Genomic DNA, 13,789 nt, shown 5'->3' on the forward strand with positions numbered 1-13,789 from the left:
TGGGACTTTTATCCAAAATTTGAAGATTTTTTACCGTGAATTAAAAAAGTTATTTATGTTTCATTACACCCACCCCCAAACTCCAAGGGCTATAAAGAGCGACAAGTAAATATTTTGTCTATATTTGATTTTTGTTCGCATTATCAGAGATAATGAAATAAACACAACAGTATCTGGTAAAATAATACTTCAGTTAACAGAAAACTAAAGTGCAAACGAACAAATTATTGATACACATGGAAAAAAATCATTTTGATTGATCTTGTGAGTCTTCGAAACAGAGCAGTATTTCGATGTTTGAAAAAATATAGCAGTTTTACAAAATTCATAAAACTAGTTAAATATAAGGCAAGTTGCTGAAATCCTTTTAAATATTATCTATGATGTCTATTGAACAATTTAGAAGACAATTTATGATAGTTTACCGTCCAGTTCTGAAGAAAATATACATAATGTCATGTAACCATACATTTTTATAGCTAATTAAATGCTTAAAAATCAATCTTTTTCTTGTAAAAATTTATAAAGCTTAAATGGACTTATTCATAAAATGTACTTTTTCAATTAAATGAATTTAATTATAATACTAACTCAGAATACAGAGTTTAAAACAATGAGTGTACTTTTAAACTAAAATATGTAAAGAAACAAGAACACTAAGTGGGCGGTAATGCCCCTCCAAAAATGTCAGAGTGAAAATTCTCAACTAATGTCTTTTTAATATTATAACATGTAAACAATCTCTGTGGGTAATTTGATGTCTATCTGTCTTATTTTGTCATTGGTATTCTAACATTTAGATTTTTTCACAATAATTCTTCACTCTTAAACATTTGAAGTTTGGTCTGTTCCCAAGCGTTTGTACTTGTACATGCTTAATTTAAACTTTATTTATTTTACATCAGCTGTGAAGGACGTTTTATAAACTTGTAAAAATTCGCTAACCTGGCATGTTGTTGTTCGAGAGCCTGAAGTTGAGGGGGAACTGGACAACCTGTAGAAGCTTGATAGTAATAGCTAGTTATTGCTTGGTTTAAACTCGGCATTTTGGGAGCAAATATGCTTTTTTTTTTAGAATAAAACAAAAAAACAAAAATATGTTAGAAATATTTCAAATTTTATTCTTTAATATTTTGTCTTAGAGAGTTTTGATTTGATTACATAAAATTTTATAACATTTTGTTAGTTTTGATAAGTTTTTATATTTTAAACTCATAATAAAATGTTTATGAAGTATTTAAAGGGACTTGCTCATGCTTTATGAACAACTAATGCATTTGAACTTTTATTTTATCATTATTTGATTCTTTGATACCAAACTTAAACAACAACAATTAAAGTATTAGAAAGTAGAAGTAGACAATATATGAGTGATATCATTTGTTTGAGGGTTCTAGCAGTCAGTATCTTAGTTTAAAATTGACACTCAAAATGATTTGTCATTTTAAATCAATCTTAATTTATTTAAAGGGACTGTACACCAGATTGGCACCAAAAAGAAGTGTTTTTTTCTGTAATGAATCTCAGGACAATTATTTAATAAAATGATTTACTCTTTGGTATCATAATTTCAAAAAAAATACCAAAAGGTAAAATATAAATTTAGTCAGACAACAGGTTTGAACCAAAGTTGCAGTCCAGTGTTGTATCCTCTGTGCTACGAAGGCTTACTCTAAACTGTGGGAATATTAAACTATATACCTAACTTAGTAATTTCACGTGATAACATCGACTAGCCAATCATGCATAAGGAATTAATTTTACTAGGTATGTCTACTTAGTAATCTTTTTAAATGGGAAAATACGAAAAGCTGCCCAAAATAAATTAATTGAAAACTATGTGGTACTTGAGTTAGTAGGTTTCAATGAATTGTACACATCGATACCAAGTTTATGTCAGTTTTCGACAATTTTTTTGCTATTAATTTTATCATACGGAGTACAGCCCCTTTAATAGAAAAATAATCGAAAAAGTATGTAATCAAATATGTAATCAAACTATGTCTGTCTATATTCAGGGTTTATATTAAAATGCTAATGAAACACATTTTTCATGCATTTGATATGCTCATGTTCAATATTCTAAAAAGAATTGTCTGGCATGAAAAAGAGTAAAATAATTATTATAGCATGAACCATGGACAAATTGTCACAGATGTCCTCATAGATGTTTTCTCACTTTCTCATGGGTCCTGTACTGTTCGGAATTGGCATTATTCATACCTACGATGTCGATTTAAAACAATGGTATGTATTAAGTGAGATATTATCTGTGCGCGTGGTTCTCTAGAAACACATGTTTATGATCCATTGTGCAATAACATAGTCCATGGAGCGAGAAACAGTCAATATAAAGTATAAAATGTCACCAATGCCCCCCCCCCCTCCCCCCCAGGGAAAAACAAGATGAAAATTTAACAATTAATTTATATTGGCCTAACACATCATTAAAGGCTCAATGACAACATATCCCACATGACTGTTGGCTGTGCATGTAGATGACACCCTTTTATAAGGAAACCGTTTACAGAATTGATTTTCTATTCTTAATTTGTTACTTTTACATTCTTGTTTCAGTTTTCGGTAAGCTACATGATGTAACTGATTTTGGGGGGCATTATTGTGGAAAACAAATTTAATCAATGTGTAAAACCGCTCTTGTTTTTATCAGTTGCCAACAGGAGAGAGAAGCAGAGAGGAAGAGCTGGAAAACAACTGAAGAAAGCAGAGAAAGGAAGTGAGTAAATAGTATTAAGGGTTTTATCTTTAGTTTGACTATTCCAACAATAAGGAGAGCTATTAAACTCACCCTAGCGATGACGTTTGTGTCAGCGTAACGCCATGTTTAAGATTGTGCTTTTAAACACCTTTAAGTGATTATCTCAGCAAATGCATCATGTTTTGCACTGAAATGTGTTCCCATCTATCTTAGGACTAACAACCTTTTTAACAAATAAAGTAAGATTCTTTTTTGGAATATAATGCAAATTGGCATTTTGAGGGCTCAACGCTATAGCGTCGTAACTCCTTTTTTTTCACAAAATGATGTTTTTGCATTTTTCACATGCTTTAATAGTTTTCCATCTGTCATAAAAGTATTTTTCAAAAATATTGATTTTTAGGTACTTTAAATGAAAAGTTGTCCAAAAGTCGTATCTTAATTTGACTATTTTCATTTATGCAACACTGTCCTAACTTGAGTTACATACAGTGTTGCACTGAAAACTATGCCAAGTTCGATTTTAAAAAATATGCAACAATGTAGTAACTCAATGAATTTCAGCAAAATGATGTCATAATAATGATGCCAAAGTGCTGTGATTTCACATTTTTCAGAAAAGAAAACAACAACAGTAAACATATGCATGTACATGTTAAGAATTATGAAATCCAAAGAATTTTGAAGATTTATTTGCGCCATATCTGAAGATGACAGTTTTTAGGTGTTTTTATTTGTTTTGTTTTTTAAATATACTGATGAAATATTCCTTATCCTAGTTATGTATTGTAACTTGTGCTTAAAGAAGTTAAATGATTACCTTAATATTTGATATTCTGAGGCGATATAAGTTATTGCAGTAGAATCTTAAGTGAATGAAGTCTTATCCTAATAAAACTGACCTTTTCCATAACTAAGTACTTATCAAACTTACAGGATATTTCAACCAACAGACTGGAATGAGGAAACAATGGATGCAATTTTATTTAGGGGTGACAAACTTATAGCAATGTCAATTTGAAAAGGCTATACTGGTCAACAGATGACATACCTATGTTCTGGTCTTTGTTAACATAATAATGTAAAGGAACATCCACTGCATGGAACTTTAGATAGGTTTGGGTTGTCCGGTTAACTTTCTTCACAATCGTTGTAAAATATATACTGTTTAAACTAACTTTAGATAGAAAAAGTACAGAAGTTCCCTTTAGGTCTCTAAAAGATGCCCTAGCAGATACATTAGAGTTGGATTCTTCCAAATGCATATTTTCCATGGGGTGTTCCAGTCCAGCATACACATGCGCAATCATGAAAAGCAGAGAAAGCATCTTCTTTTTCGATCCCCATAGTAGGTCCAATAAAGGAATGCCAGTATGATGGGTCAGCTGTCCTGATAGGTCATGAAGATATTGAGCTCATGACATAGTGTATTGACAAATTAGCCGAGTCTCTTGAGCCTAGGACAAGTAGAAAGGTACCGTTTGATGTTCTCAAAGTCAAAATGATTGGTCAGGGTTTAGAGAGATGAGTGAGGGGGAAATAACTTGCAAACCATATTTAGATAATGAGCATGTTTGCGAAGTCCTGGCTCAGGAAATGTCAGATTATCAGACATCAGCAGTGAAGAATGTGGTTGTTTAGATGATGAGGACACAGACAGCTACATTTTAGATGACCTGTTTCTGAATGAGGCAATGACAGACTTAAATAACAGTTCAGAACTTCTTCAAACATTTGATTTGAATACTTTAAGAGATGCTTGTGAAAATAATGTAAATGTTTGTGAACGCTTGTACAATGATGATGTTACAGTTTAAATTATAATTGACAGCATTGATGGGCATAATATGAGCTGATAGTTATGATGTTGATAGTTATGATGTTGATAGTTATGATGGTGATGTTGATTGGGGTGATGTTGAGAGTTATGATGTTGAAGGGAGTGGTATGGATAGTTATGTTGTTGATGAGAATAATCCTGGTGGCAATGATGTTGATGGAGTTGATTGCAATGATGTTGATGGGGGAGGTGTAAATGGTTATGATGCCGATGTGGTTGATGGCAATCTTGTTGATGGGGTTGATATTAATGGTTATGATGCTGATGTGGTTGAAGGCAATGCTGTTGATGGGGTTGATGTTAATGGTTATGATGCTGTTGTGGTTGATGGCAATGATGTTGATGAGGGAGGTTCTAATGGTTATGATGCTGATGTGGTTGATGGCAATGATGTTAACAGGGGAGGTGTTAATGGTTATGATGCTGATGTGGTTGATGGCAATGATGCTGATGGGGGAGGTGTTAATGGTTATGATGCTGATGTGGTCAATGGCAATTATGTTGATGGGGGAGATGTTAATGGTTATGGTGCTGATGTGGTTGATGGCAATGATGTTGATGGGGGAGGTGTAAATGGTTATGATGCTGATGTGGTTGATGGCAATGCTGTTGATGGGGGAGATGTTAATAGTTATGATGCTGATGTGGTTGGTGGGAATGCTGTTGATGGGGTTGATGGCAATGATGATGATGGGGAAGGTGTAAATGGTCATTATGCTGATGTGGTTAATGGTAATGATGTTGATGTGTGAGATGTTAACGGTAATGATGCTGATGTGGTTGGTGGCAATGCTGTTGATGTGGGTCTTGTTAATGATTATGATGTTGATTGGGGTGATGGCAATGATGATGATGTTGATGATGATGGTGGTCTTTTTGAGGAAGATGATGATAATTTTTATACCGTTGATTTATCTTGTTGACAAAGGGGAAATTTCATTAGCTAATGTTAGTCAAAGCCCAATTTAAAAGCCAACCAATGTAGTAAACATATTTATAAAGCTTGTGCATAAAGCAGATCATTCCAGATGTCCACCACCTCTTTTTCCTCCTACACCTACATGACACTGCAGTGTCAAACATTCAGGATAGCCATAGCAAATAAGAAAACTTGATTGTTTTGTATTGAAACAGATGCATTCCACAATTTGTATAGTCTGAAAAAAGTTTTTAAAAGTCATCCGAAAAAATTAGTTAATTTGTTTTTCTTGTTTTACTTGGTGTTATGCTGCTTTGGCTAAAACATATTTTCTGGCAATGACCTTAAGTGTTTTTGTATCAGTTGAGTAGAGCTCATTAGGACAAGTGACCTTGTGTATATTAATAAAAACTTCCCCTTTATGGAAACAAACCAAATATTTGAAAACAATGGTCAATATTGTCATTATTAGATTCCGTTGAAGGTCATTTTTTCTGATATTTTCAAAAACATTTTTACTGATTGTTTTATTGGACAGTCAGATAGAATTATCAAGAAATTTGTAAATTTTTGTCAGTTAAATTAGAATGATTGTTATAAAGTAAAGCATATAAAATGAAAGTGTTTCAAAATTGAATGACAGTATTGAAAGCTTTGCAAAAATAATGTTAATTAGAGCTGTTTTTTAAATTATCTTTAAATCAAGTATCTATTCTTTGTTAAAGCTTAAACATTGTTAAACAAAATCTTGTTGTGAAAATTAAATACTTCAGTGATTAAATGTACAAAAGTAATACAGTCATGATGTGCTATGTTCTGATTTATGCTTTATTGTTTTAAGGCTCATAGAGCCTGCCCTTTTCCCATTATTTAAATGTAAAGTTAGACCTCTATTCAACTCAAATAACGAGCATTTTCAAACATGATGCACTACGGGGTTGTAATAATTATAATATATATAAAAGTTGTCCATTAGCATTCAGTTATTAACCATATTTCTCATTGATAATGACAAAAATAAAAAGTGCTACAGTGTTGCATAAATATATTTTCTCAAATTGAAATATTATCAGGTGGAAAACTCTCGTAAGTCAATTTACAACAGTGTTGCATAAATATATACTTTGATGAAATCTGACTTTTGAGGTGGAAAACTGTAGTAAGTCAAATTTTCATCAAATTCATCTTTTGTGTTCAATGTTTGAAGATAATATATTTTTTTGGTTTAAAACTAGCATACAGTACAGCATTGTTATAAATGTTCAAATACTTCAAAGATATCAAACACAAATAAATTAAGAAAGTTTTTTCCTTCTCCTGAACAATTTTGAAAAATGGAGTTACCACAGTATTGCGTTGAGCCCTCGATTTTTTAATTTACTGACAAATAACGGATATTCGCATGTAAGCACACATACATCAGCAACTACTGCATGTGTTGTATTCATATTTTACGCAAAAGTAATCAACCAACTAACCTACTTTTAAAAATAACCAAGTTTGTTAACTCTTTTTGAATAAAGTAAAAATTATGGCCCATTCATTTTCAACTTTAAAATGTAAGTCAGGCATTGGACCTTAAGACCTGAGTTATCACTTATACAACCTATTTAATGAATCAAGTTAGATATCTATTGTGTATTAAGTAAATTATTGCCATAAAGTGATGTCATGTTCGTGACATCTATTTGGGATTGGTCTCAATTTTGTACCATGAAGGATCACGTAATAAAAATAAAAAAGCCTCTATAAGTTTGTAAAATAAAACTATAAAATATGTTTGATAAAAATCCTTTGTTAACAAACAATGGTATGAACTGGATAAAAGAAACATCAAGATACCAAAACAAAAAGTTTGTTTTATACCATTATTGCAAACCCTTGGGCATTTTTAATGGATATTTTATAACTCGTAGGCAATGGTTTTTTATAGCTTGACTATTCGAAGAATAAGGAGGGCTATACTACTCACACCAGCGTCGGTGTCGGCGTCCGGTTAGAGTTTTAGGGATTGGGATTTTCACTAATAAGTCCAATACCCTTCATTCAATTGACTTAATAATTCATACAGTTGTTCAGGACCATCACATAATGAGGTTAGATAACTCCATATTATCCTTAATACAAGTTATGGCCCCTGATTGACTGAGATTAAAGTTTTAGAGCAGGTTAAAGTTTTAGAGCAAGTTGGGATTTTCACTTATAAGTTTAATACCCTTCATTTAATTGACTTAATACTTCACACAGTTGTTCAGGGCCATCACATAATGAGGTAAGATAGCTCCATATTATATTTTATACAAATTATGGCCCCTGATTGACTATGGAACTAAGCTTAAAGATTTAGGGCAGGATGGGATACTTATTGATAATTTATGTACCCTTCATTCAATTGACTTAATACTTCACACTATTATTCAGGACCATCACACAATGAGGTTACATAAATCCATATTATCCTAAATACAAGTTATGGCCCCTGATTGACCTACTAGGTTAAATTTTTAAGGCAGGTTAAGGGCAAGTTGGGAGCTTAATAAAAAAAACTTCTATGCCCTTCATTCAATGCTCTTAACATTCACAGAATTATTGAAGACCATCTTACAACAAGGAACATAACTCGAAAGGCACATTGTTATATTCTCAACTTTTATGCCCCCCTTCGAAGAAGAGGGGTATATTGCTTTGCACATGTCGGTCGGTAGGTTGGTCGGTGGGTCGGTCAGTCCGTCGGTAGACCAAAGCTTGTCCGAGTGATAAGTCAACAATTCTTTGACGTAACTATGGTCATTAAACTTGACATAAAGATAGGGCCCGACCAGTAGATGATCCCTATTGATTTTGGAGGTCATCGGGTCAAAGGTCAAGGTCACAGTGACCTTGAATGATGAAGGGTTGTCTGATTCGTAATCTGACAATGCCTGCACCCATGGCACTCAATCTTGAATTTTAGGCTGGGTCTGACCAGTAGATGACCTCTATTGATTTTGGGTTTCATCAGGCCAAAGGTCAAGGTCACATTGACCTTGAATGATAAAAAGTTGTCCGAGTGATAACTCGACAATGCCTGCACCAATGGCCCTCAACTTGACTTGGAGGTTCGGCCTGACCAGTACATGACCCCTATTGATTTTGGTGTTCATCAGGCCAAAGGTCAAGGTCACAGTTGCCGAATGATAAAAAGTTGTCCGAGTGGTAACTTGACAATGCCTTCACCCATGGCCATCAAACTTGACTTGGAGATTCGTCTTGACCAGAAGATGACCCTTTTGATTTTCGGGGTCATCAGGCCAAAGGTCACATTGACCTTGAATGATAAAAAGTTGTCAAAGTAACAACTCGACAATGCCTGCACCCATGCCCCTCAAACTTAAGTTGTAGGTTTGGCCTGACCAGTTGACGACCCCTCTTTGTATTGGGGGTCATCAGGTCAAAGGTCAAGGTCACAGTGACCCTGAATGATAAAAAGTTGTCCGAGTGATAACTCCACAATGCCCTCACCCATTGCCCTCAAATTTACTTGGAGGTTCGGCCTGACCAGTAGATGACTCCTTTTGATGTTTGGGGTCATCAGGCCAAAGGTCAAGGTCACATTTACCTTGAATGATAACATGCCTGCCCCCATGGCCCTCAAACTTAACTTGTAGGTTGTGTCTGACCAGTTGATGAAACCTATTTATATTGGGGGTCATCAGGTCAAAGGTCAAGGTCACAGTGACCTTAAAGGCAAACTCGACAATTTCAGGATCAATGGTCATCAAACTTGACATGAATGTTGGGCTGACCAGTAGATGACCACTCTTGATTTTGGGTTTCACCCGGTCAAGGTCACAGTGACCTTTAACATGAAAAATTTAACAAAGCTTCTCCCAGTGATATCTCAACCAAGCCTGGACCTATGATCATCAAACATGACTAGGGGGTAGGGCCTGACCTGTAGATGACCCTTTAAATTTTTGGGGCCATCGGGTCAAAGGTCAAGGTCACAGTTACCTTGAACATAAAATGCTTGTGTGACTGCACCTATGGCCCTAAAACTTGGAGGTACATTCATATTTCATTCAATTGTCCAAATAATCCTGACAACATGGCGCTCAGGGGGGCATAATGTTTGACAAACATCTCTTTTACAAAGGGAAAACAAGAAACAAGTCTGAATGACTTGCGTCTTTGTTCGGGTGGGCTAGTGCGAGGGCAGCGTCAAAGTCACCTTATGTATCTAATAATTATACCCTGGACAAACAAAGTTTGAAGTGGGTAAATTGGAGTCACCCTGAGGTCGGTGGGTCGGTTTGTTGGTTTGTCGGTCGGTCTGTTGCAATTTACCTTGTCCGGAGCATAACTTAAAAACTACTGGATGGAATTGGATTAAACTTCATACAATGGTAGAGAATAATGAGATGAAGTGCAGTGTACAATAACCATAACTCTTTTCTTGCTTAATACTGAGTTATTGCCCTTAGTTATTTTTTTTGTCCGGAGTATTTGAAAAGTACTTGAAGGAATTCATTGGAACTTCATACAATGGTAAAGCACAATGAGAGGAAGTGCAGTGTTCAAGAACTATAACTCTGCTTTAGCTAATTACTGAGTTATTGCCCTTTATTTTATTTTTTGCTGTCAATTTTTTTTCCAGACATTAACTTGCAAACTACTTGATGAAATTTATTGAAACTTCGTACAATGGTAAAGCACAATTTCATATCAGGGCAGCGTTCAGGTGTATGAATCACCTTCAGTGATAGCTCTAGTTTAAGCTAGGTTTGACAGAAAGAGGCCAAACTTGGTATATACGAAGAGTTTATGAATACCTTATATGGGAATGCATTTGATGCCCCTAGGATCAAGGTCAATGTCACTATAAAAAGAAAAGGGTGGGTATTGAATAACTTAAGTAAGGGTATTCATAATGATTGGTACCAAATTTGGTATATAGGAAGAGTTTATAGAGACCTTTCGATAAAATTGTCCGTCTGTCTGTCTGTCTGTCTGTCCGTCCGTCCGTAGGTCCGTCCGTCCATCCGTCCTGCTGTAATATTTCGTGTCCGGGCTATAATTTACTTATGCATTGATGGATTACCATATTACTTGGTACAAATGTTGTCCTCCTTAAGATGATGTTTAGTGACCTTTACCCGGGTCCATACCTCAAAGGTCAAGGTCACATGAGGCATTTAAAGGTGAGAGTACACATGCTCGTGTCCGCGCTATAATTTACTTATGCATTGATGGATTACCATATTACTTGGTACAAATGTTTTCCTCATTGAGACGATGTGCAGTGACTTTGACCCGGGTCCATAGCTCAAAGGTCAAGGTCGCATGAGGCGTTTAAAGGTCAGAGTACTCATGCTTGTGTCTGCGCTATAACTTACTTATGCATTGATGTATTACGATATTACTTGGAACACATGTTGTCCTCATTGAGACGATGTGCAGTGACCTTGACCTAGGTTAATCTTAACCATATTCTATGGTATTTCAGGTGTGATCAAGCAGTGCACATACTCCTATATTATAGTTTATATGAATACATATGTTGTGCCCTATGTTCTATCATTATTCAGTGTTGATGATTCGAAATCAGGCCTTTTCGGCCGAAAGTCAAGGATGCATGATTAGGCTTGTGATCTGCTACATGTACATGTGGTTTACCTTTTGTGCACCACACCATCTAGGTATGTACATTGTACACAATAGTGATAAATTCAAGTTCAAAAATCTACTGTGACGTTAACATAAAGGTTAAGTTACATATCAAAATACACGTATATTATGGGTCTATATCTATGTTAAGCTACACAAACCAGTACACGTACATTGAGGGTCTATATATAATATTATGCAAATCTACACATACCAGTACACGTACATTTCGGATCTATATTTTTGTAAGTCCACACATACCAGTACAAGTACATTTTGGGTCTATATGTACGTTAAGCTACACATATCAATTTCGGGTCTATATGTATGTAAAGCTACAAATATCAGTACAAGTAGATTTCGGGTCTTTATGTATGCAAATCTAGACATATCAGTACACGTACATTTCGAGTCTATATGTATGTAAAGCTACACATATCATATACGTTCATTTCGAGTATATATGTTTGCAAAGCTACACATAGCAGAACACGTACATTTCGGGTCTATATGTATGTAAAGCTACACATATCATACACGTACATTTCAGGTATATAGATACACATATCAGCACACGTTCATTTTGGTCTATTTGTACATTAAGCTACATATATCATACACGTAGACTTCGGGTCTTTATATATGCAAAGCTACACATATCATACACGTACATTTCGGGTCTATATGTATGCAAATCTACACATACCAGTATACGTACATTTCGGGTCTATATGTATGCAAATCTAAACATACCAGAACATGAGCATTGCTGGTCTATATGTATGTACAGCTACACATACCAGTAAACGTACATCTCGGGTATATATGTATGCAAATCTACACATACCAGTACACATATATTTCGGGTCTATATGTATGTAAAGCTACACATATCAGTACACGTACATTTCGGGTCTATATGTATGCAAATCTACACATACCAGTACACGTACATTGCTGGTCTATATGTATGTAAAGCTACACGTATAAATACACGTGGAGACTTAAAGCTACCAGAACCAGTACACGAACACGGTTGATTTCACAACCTCTCTATCATCTGATGGAAGTGAAGGGTGCTATGAAAAATACATATTTACTGTGGAATTTGCCAGCATTGTAATGAATTATGTCAATTTTTAAATGTTTAATTAGTATTATTATTTGTTAACAAACACTGGAGCCGATGATGTCGTTATAATAAGATTACGGTCAAAAATTGGAGATACTCGCACTTAAAGTGCACGAATGCATGAATACTGTAACATGAAAGTGTATGCTAACTCTGGGACAAGATTTCGCCTACAATATAGCTGTTGGCATACATATCTGAACCTTAGTTTTCGTAACCTACATTTACGCTTTGTTAACAAATATCGGACACTATTGTTAAGATAAACATTTAAATCTAGGTCCCGTCCCGTCCAAAATTCTAAGTGTCACAATGCCTCCGATCTCGCCACTGTAACGGAGATGTTTTTATACTCCCTGTTCAATATGTAAAACATCCAGATGAAACACTGAAATTCATTTTAAAGACATAATACATGTATATGCATTGCAAGACCGCTAAAAACTCATTCCACATATAGCTCAAAATAATAATCGTATATTACTATAAGCTTACAGCCTTTGAGTTATATATGATTTAACATGTACATAAACATGCTCAACATTTCTGGTTCAACAATTTTCAAGAATGGTTGCCTGTACAAAATATATTTGGAGACATTAGAGTATGAACCACAATCATTTGAAACATAAAATTTTGAAAAATGTTATAACTCTGGTTGCTCAGTTGGTTACTGCTGCGTTATTTTTTAATGTCAATTGATTAATTAATTAATAAGATTGTGTTATATTTAAATTTGATTAACTTTCTTTACTCCGTCATTGTTTTTATGATGTTTGATAAGCGGTTGACATTGTTTAATGGAATCATACCTAAATACACCTAATTATCAGTTTTTACCTCTACTATTCGAAGAATAGGTGGGCTATACTACTCGCCCCAGCGTCGGTGTCGACGTCGGCGTCGGCGTCCGGTTAAAGTTTTAGGACAAGTTGGGATTTTCACTAATAAGTCAAATACCCTTTATTCAATTGACTTAATACTTCACACAGTTGTATAGGGCCATCACATGATGAGGTTAGATAACTCTATATTATTATTTACACAGTTTATGGCCCCTGATTGACTATGGAACTTAGGTTAAAGTTTTACGGCAGGTTGGGATATTTATTGATAACTTCTAAACCCTTTGTTCAATTGACTTAATACTTCACATAGTTGTTCAGGACCATCACACAATGAGTTTACATAACTCCATTGTATCCTTAATACAAATTATGGCCCCTGATTGACTTAGGTTAAAGTTTTATGGCAGGTTAAAGTTTTAGGCCAAGTTTGGATTTTCCCTTAAAACTCCAATACCATTTATTCAATTGACTTAATACTTCACGCAGTTGTTCAGAGCCATCACATAATGAGGTAAGATAACTCCATATTATATTTTATACAAATTATGGCCCCTGATTGACTATGGAACTTAGGTTAAAGTTTTAGGGCAGGTTGGGATATTTATTAATAACTTCTATACCCTTCATTCAATTGGCTTAATACTTCACACAATTGTTCAGGACCATCACCCAATGAGGTTACATA

At 34.7% G+C, this 13,789-nt stretch overlaps 1 protein-coding gene across 1 annotated transcript in view; it reads left to right on the forward strand.

Moving 5' to 3' along the window:
- Window positions 1–5,311, forward strand: part of LOC128236898 (zonadhesin-like) — a 63,826-nt gene extending 58,515 nt beyond the window's left edge. Inside the window, exons 14-16 of the mRNA XM_052952028.1 lie at window positions 2,672–2,737; window positions 4,609–4,798; window positions 4,907–5,311. Of these exons, the coding sequence (XP_052807988.1) occupies window positions 2,672–2,737; window positions 4,609–4,798; window positions 4,907–5,311 (661 nt within the window). The remainder of the gene's footprint in view (window positions 1–2,671; window positions 2,738–4,608; window positions 4,799–4,906) is intronic.
- The last annotated feature ends 8,478 nt before the right edge of the window (window positions 5,312–13,789 follow it).

This window comes from Mya arenaria, chromosome 6 (genome assembly GCF_026914265.1).
Source record: "Mya arenaria isolate MELC-2E11 chromosome 6, ASM2691426v1".
Classification (NCBI taxonomy): domain Eukaryota; kingdom Metazoa; phylum Mollusca; class Bivalvia; order Myida; family Myidae; genus Mya; species Mya arenaria.